Source organism: Giraffa tippelskirchi, chromosome 11 (genome assembly GCF_054371585.1).
Source record: "Giraffa tippelskirchi isolate mGirTip1 chromosome 11, T2T-mGirTip1v1.2.pri, whole genome shotgun sequence".
NCBI classification, from domain to species: Eukaryota; Metazoa; Chordata; class Mammalia; order Artiodactyla; family Giraffidae; genus Giraffa; species Giraffa tippelskirchi.
The window spans coordinates 113,444,455-113,462,694 of NC_137285.1; the positions used below are offsets into that span (position 1 = coordinate 113,444,455).

Here is an 18,240-nt window from a genome sequence, read left to right on the forward strand (position 1 = left end):
ACAATAGGTTAGAAGACTAATACTATTATAATAACAGTAACAATTACGATGACAAGTAATGAATCAATGTTATCAACTGCCTACCTCCAGATTTTTTGTATGAGAAAAATTCCTTATTGCTTAGTAGCAATCTGTTTTTGGATATTTGCCACTGAAAGCATTCTTAATACAGACTTGAAGCCTAAATTGAAATCTGAAAGATGGGTGAGAACAGACAAAATTTTGCAGAGAGGCACACCATGATCAAGATGAGAGAGATGAGAACTTTGGTGACAAGCAAGTGGGTGGGGAAAGAGGAATAGGAAAAAAATGTGATGAGAATGTCCAGAAGGTAATGAGTTTTAGAAATTGTGTTACATGAACTTGATCCTAGGGGCAGCGTATAAATAAATGGGAAGTCACTTAGGGGTTTTAAGGGTCTGACGTATGAAAACTAACATATCAGAATTGTGATTTAGAAAGATCATTCAGAAGCTGAAGAGAGCATGCTTTGGAGAGGAGGCATGGAAATCAGTTTAAAAATGTCATCATGATACAGGGAAGAAAAATGTTGGTCTCTGGACCACACCGGTAGCAATGAAGATAGAAGGAAGTTAATATACCCCCAATGTTAAGGGAATAGAATGGCAAAGATCTGGTGATTGGTGCAAAAATTAGTATAAAGAGAAGGAAGAGCAAAAAATGATTTCCATTTCTAGTTTACCTGGGTAGCTGATGGGGTCCGTCAGATGGGACAGAGGAGGGAAATTTGGGGGACAGGGAGAAAGATTTCAGAGATTCTGAAATCTATTTTTGGACAGCCTTGAACAGTCTCTTCCAGAGCTGAATTCATCTTAAGGAATGGATGAAGGACTCTGTATGAAGTATTACAACTTTAACTCCACTGTCTGACATATAATAGAACAACGTATGTATGTGTGTGTACACTTGTGTGTTGGAAATTGGATGTATATATAGGGGAAGACAGACTAGGTTAAAAGAGTGAAACCATTTTTTTTTTCCCCTCAGGCTAAGAATTTACTTTCTGTATGTTGGTGGGCTGACCAAGTCTGTGAATAAGCAACCGGTTCCATAGTGATTTATATGGATGAGCAAGGATGAGTTGCATGTGATGATGGTGTGCCCATATCACGTACTGACAAAGTGGTAGCCAACTTGAAAAAGTAAGAAAGGTTGTAAACATTTTTTCAGGATCAATCTAGGCTTTATTCCACCACATTTAGCGTTCTGAACTGTGATAGCAGAAGGGACCAGCATTGCATGATGTCGATGACTGTGTTTCCAAGCCAGACAGGAAACAGACAGCACACTGAGAAAAGTAACAGAGGTCAAGGAAGGACCTCCAAAAGTATGAGCAAGGTTAAAGCGACAATGAGTGACAGTGAAGTTGCAGGCAAGGGGAGGAGGCGGTGACTAGAACTCAGAAATGTGGAGCTGTAGGAGGGAGCAGCAGCATTTGGTAAAGCAGTGAAACGACTGCCAAACCACAGCCCAGAGGGAGTGACTGAGGAACAAACTGTCCTGTGCTTTCTCTCCTCCTGTCTTCTACTCCTGCCGGTGCCTCTCGTGGGCTGAATCCAACTGGAAGCCAGAAGGCAAAGGAACCTAAATGTGTCATCCACAAAGGTCAGCTTGATGTGGCAAAGAACTGCATGGAGAAGAGAGTGGGTCTGCAGGGGCAAAGAAGAACATTCTACATGGGAATTTTCTTTCTCGGGGAAAAACATTTTCCCCTTGCATTTATTATTTTTAAATGTTTTCTGTATTAAGATTATACTAATACATGTGCCCAGTAATAAGGAGGATCTCTGGATACACCAGGACCCTAGTACTGATAATTCTTGAAGAATCTGTCCTTATGCTCTGCGATGACCTAGAGTTTTATGGTCTGTTAAGCAGAGTATGGATATATACAATATGCTTGCAAGTAAGATGCATCTGACAATATGAGAGATAGGAGGGTGCTCCTAACATGGTATAAGTTAGAACAACACTGAAATTATACAATGAGGAAACTGAGGGCTGAAGTGAATGTCAGAGCAGGGCAGGCATTCCATACAGTGTATTGAACGTTACCTCTTATGTCAGAGGGAAAAAGTTCAAAACTTGGCCTAGGCCTACAAGATCATTCTGGTATACTGGGAAGGAAGGCAGATGATATAGCCAGGTCAAAATGTGCATTAGGCCTTTCTGCTGTGCTGCCAGATGTTACATGCACAGTCCACCTTCCCAATGGTTTCAGCACCACTGGGCTGAGCAGATTCATAAAGCTTATCAGGAGTTTCTGTTATCTAAAGAACACATTGCTTGAACCAGCACACACCAGGATTCAAGTTGCCCTTCAATCTAGACAACTGTAATATATTTCTTTGGATAAATGCCTTCATAAAGAAAAACTCTAGAAGTATTACAGGCATCAGAACTAGTACTTTACTATCTACTAAGAATTCAGAAGATTGTGTTTAGCATAACTTTACATCAGTGGATAACAAGCAGTCAATCAATGTTTATTGGATAAAAGTAATATTTGTCAGTTGTGGAGTTTCTAACTTGGGGCATTTGTATCATCTTCTGGAAGCATCTCTAGGTGAGGGGAGAAAAAAGAGGTTACTGGTGTCAGCTTTCATATTCTTTTTGGCAAATTCTTTATTGTAAAATTTTGTATATTAAAAGGAAGCTTAACAATTCTGGGGCTGATAGAAAGAAGGACAAACTTCATGTTCTGAGTTAAGTTGAGACATTTATTGAGTAACTTCCATGTGCCAGGTTGCTTAAAAAAATGGGCCCTGCCCTACAGAAGAGCTCACAATCGTATGAAGGAAACACAGTAAATAGATATTTTCAATCTAATGGGTGTAGGTTCTGTTTTCATACAGCTTAAGGCAAACTCCCTAATCATTTCAGATCTTCTCCAGTAAAACATTCTAAAATGAGCAATACTTTCAACTACCTGCATGCTATGGTAATTATGAGAGGTTCCCATGGCACAGGCTCCAGAACTCAGCTTTAAGGACAGAAACACCTTCTCCATCTATTAAGAGTTGAGAATTCTCTGTGGGAGTTGCCTCTCCATAAACTCACAATTCAATGATGTATAATGTGAGCATTATAATGGAAATTACAATGGGGAATTAAGCTAGTTAGAGGACTGTGGTTACTTGGCTGCACAGAAAGGACATACACTCATAGTTAGTACCACATAAAGACCAAGTAAGAAATTAGTAAGCATAGAAATGAATATAATTACCAAGTTCATCAAAAACATAACAAAGACTTGGACAATTTCAAGGGCGATCACAACATAGTAAGTTGTTGCTCTCTAACCATGAGACAAAAACACCATCTCAAGATCCAGAGTTTAAAAACAGACCTTTTTTAAGGTCCAGAATGAATGGACCTTTTTTTTTTAAGTTTTTTTTCCCCTTAGCTTCCTCACTCCCTTATCTGTAAGTTACTTTAAAATAAAAACTTTTGCTTTTGTTTATAACTCAGGCTCCTTGCAGAAAACGGGGGAAAGGTGAAAGAAGAAGGGACAAAAAGCTAGACCACCCATAGTTATCACATAAAGCTAACTTCTTGAACATTGTGACTTTATACCTAGGAGGTCAGATCTTTTCCTATGTATCACTACATGTTTTGTATCATGTTTTATGTGTTGGTTTTTAGTTTTAAGATCTTCTCCCAGGTCCTTAAGACCTTGCTGGTATCTCACGATGACTGACTATCCACACCAGCAGTTCTCCTTAGCGTGCCTCACAATCACTTAGAGGGCATGTCAGAACAGGCTGCTGGCCCACCCCCAGTTTCTGACTAAGTATGGGTGGGACCTGAAAGCTGCATTTCTATTGAGTTCTCAGGTAATGCCAGATGCTCACTCATGCTGTTGGTTTAGGGTCACACTTCAAGAATCACAGAAAACTGAAAAACAGAGAGACCAGTTGTTTCACCACTGGCACCATTAACACTTAGTGACACTATTTGAGTAGAATTTTTTTCTCGTAAATTGATTTCATTTAGTAAATGAGTGTAATAGGTCAGTTCATTGAAAGTCCAAAATGTATTCATATTTAATAGGAACTGAGTGTGCTTTGACTAGAACCTTCTAAGTGGTTTTGACCACAGCCACTCCACATTCCATAGTGAATTCTGAGCACGCAGAGGCCCTCGCTGGCCCCCAAATGTCCCCCCAACCTCATCTTCCATTAGTCATCCTCGACTTTAGTACCAAAATATTTACTCACGGCTCCCCACACTTCCCTTTACAGATGCCCTTCTCTGTACCCGGAATCCTTCCCTTTCCCAGCATTCTTCCAATCAGACTTAAAACCACAATTCAAATATGCCTGTATGAGCTCTTCCCTGAAAGCACCAAGCAGTGTATCACTCCTTTGTGCTTTTAGTGTTTTGTTCTTTATATGTTAATTAAAACTATGTTTATCTACCTATGTTAATTAAGTCACATGATCCTAAATGGTAGGTAGTTCGTCATATTCCAATTCAAACCACTGACAAGTTTACAGTGTGCTGAGTGATACAGATAAACAGATAATTGCAATATATAAACCACAGTGCCTAACCCAAAACATGTGCCTGTGTTCCTATAATAAAAGACGGTGTAGCGTAATGGACACGTGCAGCAGGCTTTGGAGCTAAACTACTCGAGTTCAAACCTTGGCTCTGCCACTAGCAGTGTAATGTGGATAAATTACTAACGTCACACACCTTAGTTATCACACCTATAAAACATGGGTAAATAGAGGTGCCCTCCTCAAAGGGCTGCTAGGCAAAAATGGGTTAATACATGTAAATTGCTTAGGGTAGTGCCTCGCACATAGTGAGTGTTCAACAAGTGTTCACTAGGGTTATTTCTACACTGCAAAATGTTCAAGCTGGTTTTCTTCTCAAGAAAAACAACCTAGTTGGGGAAAATGACAGAAAGTTGTGAAAGATGTAACATAAAATAGAAAAGTAAGTATTAGATGTCAAAAAATTAAGGACTAATGAAATAAATACACATTCTCCTGGGATGACTATTTTAACTAAAATCGCATTCATCTGTATGTTTATGTTCAGGTGTGTTTGTTAAAAAATAAAGAAAGCCACTCTAATACTAGGTTGAGTCATATGAGATTATCTTTGTAGTTCAAAGACCATCAAGTATTGGCATTAATAATTTGTGTTTCAGCCTAAACTTTCTAGTTATACTTTGCTCTCAAAAACTGAAGGTAAGCTCTTCACAGATAAATGTGGAAAAAGAGACAAAGAAAGAAAGAGAAGAAAGAGAATTAGATATTCTGTATAACAGCAGAAAGTAAAAGAATTCTGCTTCCAAAGCACCTCTGGAGGATCCCTAATTCAACCCCATAAAGCTGTAACATACAACTAAGTCAAATGCCTAGGAGAGAATCTTAAGGTAAATATTTTGAAGAGAATAATTAGGAATGCTTATTTTTTTTAATGAATTCAGAAAAATCTCCACTGTCTCTTCATCTTGTATAAAAATACAGGTATTGTATGTGATCTGTGATGAAGGAAGAAATGGAAGGAAGGGGAGAGGGAGTGGGGAGGGAAGAAGGAAAAGGAAAAGAGAAACAAAGAAAAAGACAATTATAGCCTTATTAGCCAACTATAAAGATACTAAACTCATACTTATCATTTAACATTTTTCTATTTAAATATAGTTTATAGCCATTAACTTGCAAAAGAGCACGTCAAACTTAATGTTAATCAAATTTTTTTAATAAAGAAAAATCAAAGGAATTATTTAACAAATATGCTTAAATGACAAAGACGATTTGTTTAGGAATCTTAATGATAGAGATGTATGCTGAGTATCACCATTAAAAAAAAAAAGACATTCATTCTATGACTAGAAAATACCTCACGATAAAAATATTAATTCAATAAGAAAATATTTCGTATTTTTTTATCACAGAGACTGTAGATTTAATTAACTCATTTCTATATTAAGTTATGCAGTATACACTCCTTTCTCTAGTTGCTCACACAAAAGAATAGGGAGTTTTTATCAAAATAGAACAAGTCAGTGCCAACAGTTTCAAGTCATGACTTAGAGTCAAGCCTAGAAGAGCTTGGCTCAGAAGGCCATTTATATTCACCTATACCCTGGCCTGATATCAGCTCTCTCCTTTTTTATGGTTACACTCTATTACTAATGAATGGTTCTTTATACTTACTCAACAGACAAGTTACAACAAATGTATTTATAGATTAATATGATATCATTCAATGGAGAGGAGAGGACCTGGAACCTAATTGACACCCTGGCACTGTTTTCAGAAAAACCACCTCATTTCAGCTAATAAATAAAAATAATATTTTAACAAAAAGTATTCATCCTACCTATGTGCTTCCCCTAAAATGCTGTATAAGAGACCTAGAATTCAATAAAATTAGGATACAAAAAAATAATGAATACACCTTAAGAAAGGTAAGAAGTCTAAGTGAGACCTGTTTCCTGTAATTCTAACCACATTACCTCATGAGTAACTTTCAGGACAATTATTGTAAAAAAACAATAAATACTATAATGGAAATATAGGGATTCATTTATTACTTTTTGGTTTACAAACAAAGGCACCCAATAATGCTTCTATTTCTTATAAAAGACTATCAATTTACATTTAAAACAAAAAAGCAAAAAACCCTGAACCAGTTCCTACAGACAAGCACAGAAAAGGGAGAGAAATAAGATTTTTCCCTTCCTGCTTCCACACTTTATTACACAGATTCAGAAAATGTTTATTTTATGCCATCCCCAAGTCAAAGAATGTATTGCCATGCTTCTCGGTGATGAGTTATTAAACATATTAATGTTGCCAAGTCAAGTTTACTTATAGTTACAATGACTTCACAAGCGACAAATGCATATGCCAGAATTGTAAGAATCAAGAGTGAATGGGAGGAAAAAACAATGTTTAAAATGTAGCTTTATCAAATGAGTTAAATGATTTATTAGATTTATTTAACAGGCTATCCTGTTAAAATTTGAGTCTGTGTGTAAAAATATAATCAGAAAGAACTAAAAAAACATGTCTAGCAAACGACATCAATACAAATGATTTCTAAAATCTTTACGTTTGAGTTAAGCTCAAAGTCAAGTTGGCAAGGATTAACAACCTATGCATGTTTTATACTAATTTTAAAACTTTTAAGTTCCAGAATGACATATTAATTTATTCATTAGCTTTCTTTTGACAAAAGAATTCTAAACACACAAAATTAATGCAGTGGCCTTAGCACCCTCCCAATTATCATTTCCTTAAGTTAGATTACAATAATAATGACAGAGTTTAGAGATACACACCTCCCATGTACTTCACATGCCTGCTAAAGTTGTACCTGATTCTTTTGCAAGAGACAAAGATAATTCATCTAAGTATATTCGGCAGATGTATAAAAATCATACAAATGTTAGTATATTTTCAACACATTATGGAAATGTATTGGAGAGATGGAGCATTCAAAGGATAGAGCATCTATAGTTAATTATGTGGGCCACTTTAAATCAAAGGCATCATCATTTATTCCATTCTTAGACACTGCCATGGTCTCTCACACCTTATAAAAGGTATGGTCCTAGACCAGACTTCAGTATCACTGCAAAGAATATATATATTTATATACATATTTCTTTAAAATAATGTTTTAAAAGTTTTACTACAGAAAATCTGGCTTCAACATGGAAGCATTTTCCTTTTCAAGATTATACACCTGCATAGAAGAAGGTGATTTCCTTTACATTTAATATTTTCACAATAACAAAATAAACTTCTTATACATTGCATCTGAATTGATGAAGAAAATTAAGATTAAAGTTCTATGTAACTTTTTGTATTGTAAACTGACTTCATTAAACGTATTCAAGATACACTGTTAATGATTTAAATATAGTACAACTTGATCAGCTAAATTAGAACATGTTATGCTGATCTGTTAAACCAAATGTGTGTTACAACAGTAAGGAGAATTAACTACTATTAAGATTTAAAGGGAATTATAATGTATCATTAAAATATACATTAATTTTCTTGCTATTCCTTGTTTCTATAACTCATTTCTTTCTAAAAGCTAAAACCACATGCACAAAAATAAAAGGTATCTTTAAACTCATTCAACAGTTTGCTACTTTATGTGGTATGTAAATAAAGTTCTTTATTTAATCTTATACACATTATTTTATGCATTATTTTTCTTGAAGGAATTCAGCTCTCAGGGTCAAAAGTTAGTATGTGTTTACACACATATGAGAACATTTTCTTAATGTTATGACTACCTGCAAATACATTCTCCTATAGTAATGTACTTTCAGTTTTAATTGGGCAGTATAAGCCTTTTAAAGTCCTATTAATAAAATTTATAAAGGGAGGAGAGCACAAGTATGATGAATTCCTCCCTGTACCCACACCTGCTTGTCAAAGTCCCAAGTAATCATCCAGCTTCAAAACATGAACAAAATGTCCCAGAATTGGTTTTTATTTGGTCATAATGTGGTCAAGAAAAATGTACTCCTATTCTTCTTAATACTAATAGTTTTAGTGAATTTTCATTTTCCTTCTAAAAACACATGGCATATGCTGATATGGATTCTCAAACTCATTTATATCCAGTAGGGTCTCTATAATAATATATAGCCTTCTGATTATGAAAGTAACTGATTGCTTATAGAAAATGATATGTATCAGACCTCTAATCAGAGAAAGAAGGAAAATGAAAATGTGTCTTTCACATTTGAGACCATTCAGTAACTTACAGGATGATGTGAAAATAGTTTGGCTGAAATTTTAACAAAACTAAAAATCACCTCAACTGATGATAAAAATCAAACACTGAAAAATCAAATATCTACCAACTTAGCTAGTATTCCCATCCAAATAAATGCTTTCCACTGCACTAAATATTATAATTAGAAAATCACTCTATGTTAAGGCATATTTTAATTAGTATGTTCCAGAATTGCACAGTTATACTGGTCAGTGTTCCTATCTACCCCTCCTACCCTTACCCAACTCTTTCCCCCCAGGGATCAAAATGTTAAATCATGGTTTTGGTGGCTATTACAGATTTGAGTTGGCATACCACAGTGTATTCACTAGGCTTTTATGAGCATACATTAAAATGTTACATAAAATGTACCATAATTTACTCCACATTCTGAGCTAAGATGGTTTAATGTCTTGACAAAAGGTGAAATGACTTAAGTACATTTTACATTTTATGCATTTAGACCACCATATGCATAGATGTTCTAATGCTAAATTCTTGTCTTCAGTATCTCATAGTGCTGGATGCTCGGAAGTAAGACAGAAACTTGTAACACAGACTAACCACAAAGTACCAGATGTTTCTTGCCATTTGTGATCTTGCAATAAAAATGCGCCAAATCAGGATCACAAGGATAGTATTGAAACCGTAACGTATGTTCCTCAACCTGGAAAGCAGATCAAGAGATGTATTGGATACTATCTTCTAGAAAAGAATAGTGTTGGATAGCAGATAATTCATATTCAATTCTTAATCTAATCAAAGTTCAAATCCATATTAATTTGAAACTTACTTAAAAATTAACTAGAAATTAGAAAGTTAGCAAACATCAAAAACACCTGATTGTGCACATTCTGGACAGCAGTCCATCAAACAATGCATTATTTCTATTAACAATAATAACACAAAGTTTTTTGTAACATTTGGGATGTAAATTTACTTGTTAACAAGTACTATTAAGCAGCCTTCTGTATGCCCTAAACTGTGCTAGGCAACAAGTATGTTAGGTAAAATAGAAATAAATATCTCTTGTACTTCCAGAGCTTATCTCATCTAAAAAGGGAGATTCATTACATACATCATCCTACAGACAAAATATATATTTTTGGACATCTTTAGCTGCTTACAAGTTGTCAGACAAAAGAACTTACTCCTTCAGTTATAGCTGTCTGTCAAGATCAAAAGTCAACTGGACAAGTCCTCATACCATGAGTGAAACATGGTACTTGCTCTACACAGGAAGACCCTCCCATTCTCAAAGAGCAAGATGCGTATTATCTTGCTCATGTTTCAAAACATTTTTGATGTTTTTTTAATGGTGTTAGAAAGGAATCTAAATTATTTAGGTATGCCATAACATTACATAAATTCCACTAACTTAAACAGGCAGTGAAAGATCTAGGACTACAGTTGATCCTTAAACAATGTGGGGGTTGGGGCATCAATCCTCCACACAATTGGAAAATCCAAGTATAACTTTATAGTCAGCCCTTCTTACCTGTATTTCTGCATCAGTGAATTCAACCAACTTCACACTGTGTGGTACTATAGTATGTATTTATTGAAAAAACACTACATGTAAATGGACCCACACAGTTCAAATCCATGTTATTCAATGCTTAACTGTACAATATATGAACAATGGGTGTAGACAAAAGAACTTTGCTCTGCCACTTAATAAAATATGACCTTTCAAATACAACTTCCCTAAGTCTCTATTTCTTCATCTACACAACTATCTGCCGTATAAAGTCTCAAAGAGTTGAAAGAGCAAGAATAATGTGAAAGTTTTGAAAAGTGTTATAAAAATTGTATTAAAAATTACTATGAATAAAAGAGATTACTATTAAAACTAACTGCATTTCTGAATAATGGATTAATAGTAATTTTTTCTCTTCTGTTTTCCAAGTGTTTTTTAACAATTAGTACATATTAGTTTTATAAGAGACTAAGGGAAAAAGAATAACTATTTTATAAACTAAGAAAAAGCTCTATACTGAGTAATGTATTATTAGATCTCTTTTCCTCTTCTAAAGATGTATTTCAATAAGGTAGAAGAAACTTTACATTATCTCCAGTTTAAAATACATTTTTATTATCTCCTGATATCTTTACTTCTTCAGTAGCAATAAGGGAAGATGAAAGTGATATTTAAAACAAAATTCCACTTGACTTTATTACTAATGAATAGTATAAACTGATGAAAACAGTAAGCTTCAACAGTCATAGGTTAAATCAACACTACCAGAGTTACAGTCCAAAGGCAACCACTTTCCTAAATACAATATATTATTAGCAATATCTCAATTTAACAGCTTAGGAAAAAACTAGTATTTCGTAAGGAAGACAAGATGAAAATCAAATCCACATAAAACTTACTTGTTCAGATGTTTTCTAGCTGCAGGAAGGCCAGACATTTCTTCATTCAGTACATATTTTTTAGTTCCCATACAGTAGTTCTCTATATATTCTGCCCAATGTAACTGCCGTACATCAATATTAAAAGTCTATATAAACAAAAAAAAATTCTGGTTATTTTCTTGAATAATTTTTTTCATAACCAGTCAAAAATTCACTTTTTCCAAAGGCCAATTCCACAGGACATGCTTACAAAATGTTTACCATATTAATTTTTTAAATCTTACTGCTACTCACAAAAAAAGTTCTTACTATTTCATATCTTCCATTAAACACAGAAACAATACGCTTATTTCCAGTTTCCTTCTATCTACAGTATCTCTTCTTTTTGAACATCCTGCATACTACACAGATTAATTTTCCTAGAGAATAGTATTGACATTAAGATAAAGAATGTGGCTTTCCTTTTTTAAGAAGAATGAAAGCTGGCTTAGGAGTTCAGGTAACAGTAAGTAGGCCATTTGATGAAAATAGTGGATAAATATAGAAAAGAAAGCCTTACAAAAATTCTACTTCATGACAAAATAACAGGGCTATACTCTGCTCAGAGCTCTTCCACACACAATCAGGTAATTTTTTTAGTGTGATAAACGGATTATTCACAATTTAATTTACCATCACACTTCTCTGAAAATAGCAAGTTCTAGACTAAAAATAAAAAAGCTACCATAAATAAATCATTAAAGTACCACAGCACTGAAATAGAGACTTAAGATATGAGGTAATATGAGAAGGTCATACATTTGTGTAACTGCATTCCCACAGGAAAAGTGAAAAAGAATAGGAAAAAAGCAGTATCTGAAAAGACAATGGCTGGAAATTTTTCAAAAATTGTGAGACATCAAGCCACAGATTCAAAACACACACATACCATATATACACACATGTGTCTATACATATTAGAGTAAAATTGCTGGAAGTCAAAGAAAAAAAATTTTTTAAACCAGAAAAGGCACTGTAGATTACTTCTAAAGAAACAACTATTAGTCTGACCACTGACATCTCAAAAGAAGCAATGGAAGCTGAAAGATTATGAGAAGATGTCTTCCAAGTGCTCAAAAAAAGCTTGCTAACATAGAATTCCATAGCAGTATGAATATCATTAAAGAATAAAAATATTCCCAGAATAAAAACAGATAATCTAACAACAATAGAAGACAAACACTAGACAAAGTACACTAATGGGTACTCTTTAAGCAGAATGAAAATGATTCCAGACTGAAGTCTGAAATCATTAGAGGAGGATGGAGGAAGAAATAAGAGCAGTAAAAAGACAACTATGCTGGTAAATCTATATGAATACTAACTGACTAGATTACACGTTTTAGCCTTTGCATTATCCAAGAAAAGGTGGAAGTATCAATATTTTATTAGGCCTTGCTAAATTAAGCAATGATACTGTAAAGCAGGAGCAAATTAGCCTCCAGGCCTCCCTGATGGCTCAGTGTAAAGAATCCACTTGCCAATGCAGGAGATGCCGGTTCAATCTCTGGGTTGGGAAGATCCCCTGCAGAAGGAGACGGCAACTGCTCCAATATTTTGCCTGGGAAATCCCATGGACAGAGGAGCCTGGTGGGCTAAAGTCCGTGCAGTAGCAAAAGAGTTGGACACTACTTAGCAGCAACAACGACAACAACAACAAAGCTGAACAAAATAATCATTTCTAATCATGAGATTTAAGTAGGACACTAAAGTAACACATAACCACATAAGTTAGTGGGGGTGGTTCAGTTCAGTTCAGTTCAGTCGCTCAGTCGTGTCCGACTCTTTGCGACCCCATGAACAGCAGCACGCCAGGCCTCCCTGTCCATCAGCAACTCCCTGAGTCTACCCAAACCCATGTCTATCGAGTCGGTGATGCCATCCAACCATCTCATCCTCTGTCGTCCCCTTCTCCTCTTGCCCTCAATCCTTCCCAGCATCAGGGTCTTTTCCAATGAGTCAGCTCTTCGCATGAGGTGGCCAAAGTGTTGGAGTTTCAGTTTCACCATCAGCCCTTCCAATGAACACCCAGGACTGATCTCCTTTAGGATGGACTGGTTTGATTTCTTTGCCGTCTAAGGGACTCTCAAGAGTCTTCTCCAACATCACAGTTCAAAAGCATCATTTCTTCGGCACTCAGCTTTCTTTATAGTCCAACTCTCACATCCATACATGACCACCGGAAAAACCATAGCTTTGACTAGATGGACCTTTGTTGGCAAAGTAATGTCTCTGCTTTTTAATATGCTGCCTAGGTTGGTCATCAGAGCTAAAACATTTTACAGTCCTAAGTATGCTTACTTCTTGGAAGCAAAGTTATGACCAACCTAGACAGCATATTAAAAAGCAGAGACATTACTTTGCCAACAAAGGTCTGTCTAGTCAAGGCTATGGTTTTTCCAGTGGTCATGTATGGATGTGAGAGCTGGACTATAAAGAAAGCTGAGTGCCAAAGAATTGATGCTTTTGAACTGTGGTGTTGGAGAAGACTCTTGAGAGTCCCTTGGACTGCAAGGAGATCCAACCAGTCCATCCTAAAGGAGATCAGTCCTGGGTGTTCATTGGAAGGGCTGATGGTGAAGCTGAAACTCCAATACTTTGGCCACCTCATGCAAAGAGCTGACTCATTGGAAAAGAAATCAGCCCTGGGTGTTCATTGGAAGGACTGATGTTGAAGCTGAAATTCCAATACATTGGCCACCTCATGCAAAGAGTTGACTCATTGGAAAAGACCCTGATGCTGGGAAAGATTGACAGCAGGAGGAGAAGGGGACGACAGAGGATGAGATGGTTGGATGGCATCACCGACTCGATGGACATGAGTCTGGGTAGACTCCAGGAGTTGCTGATGGACAGGGAGGCCTGGCGTGCTGCTGTTCACAGGGTCACAAAGAGTTGGACACGACTGAGCGACTGAACTGAACTGAACTATCATTAAGGAAGAGGCTATACAAATTGCTCAATTTTTTGTTAAGTATGCATGTTCAAATATCTAAGGTAACCTTAAAAAGAAAATTCATAAGAGTTTAAGTTTCAGACTAACAGAAAGAAAAATGTAGAATGGCAAAAAGTAGAAGACTATTTGAAAAACAATTTCTAAGACTTTTTCCTTAAAAAACAGTATTTGGGGGGAAAATGCATAAAGAAGTAAAAATTCTCTTTGAACCTGACATTAAAAGAGAAAAACAATCAACATTTCAATCATGCTTTGAAAATATTTCTGCTACTCTCATACTTAATTATAAAATTCTAAGATAAAGCAACTTTATTTTATTACCAATTATGATTGAAAATGGGACACCATAAATAGATCAACTTTCTTACTGCATAATGGTTGTGGAAAATATCCAATTATTTCTCAGGTTTCTAATTAGCATTTTCTAATTAGTATGCTCCTTATTTTCTAGTACAAAACAAAAAAATACTTGCCTTTTTATCTTCAGGGTTTAGTTGATTCATTAACATATTGACATTGTCAGTATTCCAAACCCAAGAATTACTTGTGAAATACTCAAGAAACACCATAGCTTTGTGAAGACGAGTTATTGTTTTCATCATCCTGTATTGTAAGAAAAACTGAGATTCATAATTTGCATAGATAACGAAAACATCTCATCACCACCCAGGGAACCAGTTTCTATTTTGAGACATTTGACAGTAAAATTGTAACATGTAGTTTAATAAGTGTACCAAATCACCAGGAAATGAGAATATTTCTGCATCTTGGAACATTATATAAATGCAAAATGAAAAAAAAATTAAGCAGCAGAGTTCTGCTGATATATGAAATGGAATATTTCAAGGCCAAATTTTCTACGTATAATACTAAGCAAATAAATGAATTCAATTAGCATTCTTTTCCTTAAATCACATTTTAGTTCAACTTCATTTTAGTAAGATTTTCTGTGAATTCATAACATACTGTTACATTTTAATCTCAACTCTTCAGCATCACGGAAGCAAAGTATACAGAAATATTCATTTGCCATTTAGTTAACTCTCTATATGTATTTTAAACAATTTGCTCTTGAACACCAACAGGCGCCTGGATGTGCTATGAAATCAATGACTCATGTTGACAACTTTCTCAAATAGATATTCAATATATTCCCTAATCTTCCCAAATCCCCAATATCCATCTTTATAGAAATAAGAAAGTTCAACACTTTTTTGTTTCTTTTTAAAAGGGTGAGGGGCTTTAATCTTTAAATTTGTCATTTTATATATCATGGTTCACTGTAAGTCATTGATATCATAACACTAACCAGAACAGTAACATCTACACAATAATAATTATCAATGATAGGGAGAGAAATAGAAGGCAGAACTTTTTGAAACAAACACACCAAAAATTCCTAATCTCTCATAAAAAGAAAAATTATATGTGAAGAAATACTTTAAAAGAATTCTATTTATAGTCCCACAATTAGGATTAGCATTATATGCAGTTTAGAGATCCCCAAATCAGGGCTTCAGAAATGGGAGAAATAGGAGAAAATGAGAACATTAGAAATGAGAAGGAAATCAAGACAGTAATGTTAGCTAAGCATTTCTGACACATTCAATACATTTAGAAAGAAACTCTGAATACAGAATATTGAAAGAAAATGAGACAACATGGACTATGTATGTAAAGAAGAACTGTACTTCATTAAAGAAAGTAATTAAAAAATAAAACCTCCATTAAACACGGAAAGAATTATTGAGCAAAAGACTAAATCTAGACAGGAATAGTTCAAACAGATAGAAAGAATTTGAAGGGAGGAGAAGATTTACCAGATTGGTAATTAATACCCACTATCACAGCCAGTATAGTATACCTGAATCACACATATACACATATTTGGTTAATGTGGCTTTCTGACATACATCTTATTTAAAAAGTTTTTCTTCCTAACTCCATTTTCACTGACAATTCTCACTTAGTCTTATTTTCAGATTCATTCAAGTGACAGAATTACCCTAAAAGTCAATCAGTGATTCCGCCATAATTACAATAAAAAACAGAAAGGGAGAAGGAAATTTGAAAGGTCATACATATATAAGGTTCACAGAACATTTATCAAGTGATGAAAGTCTGGATTGAATACTATGGGAAATATAAATAGAAACTTAAAACTGCCCCACTAGTCTTTGGTTAAACATGCTGTAAGAGCAGATGCCTGGGACCACATTGCCATGTATGATCTGAGTATTCATTCTTTATTACAGCAACCTGAAAAAAATTCTTAAAAACTTTTAGAGGAGGGCAAGATCCTAATGATCATCTAGTCCAGGGTTTCTCAATCTCAGCATTATAGACATTTTAGGCCAGATAATTCTTTGTTGGGGGGGGGGTGCAGGGTGCACTGTAAGACACTAGGCAGTATCTCTGGTCTCTACCCACTAGATGCCAGTAGCACCTACCCAGTTGTGATAACTAAAAACATCTCCGAAAACTGTCCAATGTCCCTTGAGGGAGGCAAAACTGTCCTCCATTGAGAATCACAAAAATAAAAAATTTAAGATTCAGAGAAGTTAAACTAGAGAAAGTTAAGCTAAATAACAAAACAACAACCAAAAAAAGGAGGCCACAGAACCATTTTTTTAAAATACCACTTTTAAGAGAAAATAACTACTACATTTCAAGAGCTAGAGCAGATAACATATACTGCTTCTATATGTGATAATATCATGCATTCTAGTCTCCAGAGACTAGTCATCAGGAATCCATATGATGCATATCTGAGTTGTAGTTTTTAAATTATACCCAGATATACAGTAAGTCAGATTTTTATCAAGCCGACTGACACTCAGAACAATGCAAATGAGTAAAATGGACACCATGAATGACATGACTGACATTAGTTTAATGCAGAGCAGGCATTATATTAAGGTCCTAATGTAAGGTACAGCAGCCACTACTTTGCTCAGCAAATATCTGAACAAATTTAATATTATAAATTATAAGACTTTATATTTAACATTTGAGGCTTCCCTGGTGGCTCAAATGGTAAAGAAGCTGCCCTCAATGTGTGACACCTGGGTTAGATCCCTGGGTAGGGAAGATCCCCTGGAAAAGGGAATGGCAACCCACTCCAGTTTTCTTTGCCTGGAAAATTCCATGGACAGAGAAGTCTGGGAGGCTACAGTCCATGGGGTCGCAAGAGTCAGACATGACTGAGCAACTACCATCACGTATTTAACATTTATAAAATTGCCTAAATAAAAAACCTTTATGTCTCTTGTTGCTTTTAGAGTGTAAGCTCCCAAAGCATTCCTGGTTTGATATTTAGAAAGCTTTGTACAGGACAAACCTCAGTTAAGAAGACTCTTTATTTGATGCTTCCTATTTGTAGCAAATTTTAATTTCCAAAGGTGGCTGCAAATATTATCTCCCATCTTACATGTTCACCTACAATATCACCTTAACTATTAAGAGGTCCCATTAAGAGGTGAAGGTAACTTATACCAACAGAATGAGGTGGAAGTGATACTGTGACTTCTGCGGGGAGGTAAGAAAAAGTAAGGTAGCTTTCTGCCTTGCTCAGTGCAATACTCACCCTTGAAGCCTTCAGAGGTCATGTATGCTGTTCAACTCCCCCTGAGGCTGCCACACTGTGAGGAAGCCCAAATTAGTCCATGTGCAGAGTTCACAATGAAAGGTTCTGAGACTATATGAAGAGAGAAAGATGTCTGGCCACCCAGCTGCTCGACACCCTTCCTCTCCTTTACCATTCCCTACAGTGTACCTGGCTCTAGTCCCTATGACTGCAATCACTTCTGAGAGAGAACCATCCCATCAAAGCCTTCTAGAATTTCTGACCACAGAATGAAATGATTACTGTTTTAAGATACTAAGTCTGATATCAATTATATCTAAATTTAAAAAAAAAGATTCAAAATTTGAAAGATTTGTCATGCAGCACAAATAATAGGAACAGATACATCAGTACTGGAAGTGAGGGACTGCTGTAATAAAAATATAAAACATGCAGTACTGGCTTTAGGATTAGGTGGCAGACAGAAACTGTGAGGCCCTTGAGACCACTGATAAAACATGGAAGGACCAAGGAT

At 35.5% G+C, this 18,240-nt stretch overlaps 1 protein-coding gene across 39 annotated transcripts in view; it reads right to left on the reverse strand.

The window, feature by feature from the left end:
* FAR1 (fatty acyl-CoA reductase 1) overlaps nucleotides 1-18,240 on the reverse strand; it is a 230,753-nt gene that overhangs the window by 16,255 nt on the left and 196,258 nt on the right. For 16 of the 39 annotated variants that reach the window (XM_081545133.1, XM_081545129.1, XM_081545122.1 and 13 more), the window contains 3 exons: nucleotides 14,614-14,743; nucleotides 11,164-11,291; nucleotides 8,150-9,451 (listed from right to left, as the gene is read on the reverse strand). In XM_081545133.1, coding sequence (XP_081401259.1) covers nucleotides 9,289-9,451; nucleotides 11,164-11,291; nucleotides 14,614-14,743 — 421 coding nt within the window. In that variant the 3' untranslated portion in view covers nucleotides 8,150-9,288. Of the gene's footprint in view, nucleotides 1-3,994; nucleotides 5,522-8,149; nucleotides 9,452-11,163; nucleotides 11,292-14,609; nucleotides 14,744-18,240 lie in introns of those variants that run through there. The other 23 variants (XR_014069677.1, XR_014069679.1, XR_014069683.1 and 20 more) reach the window with 5 other exon arrangements.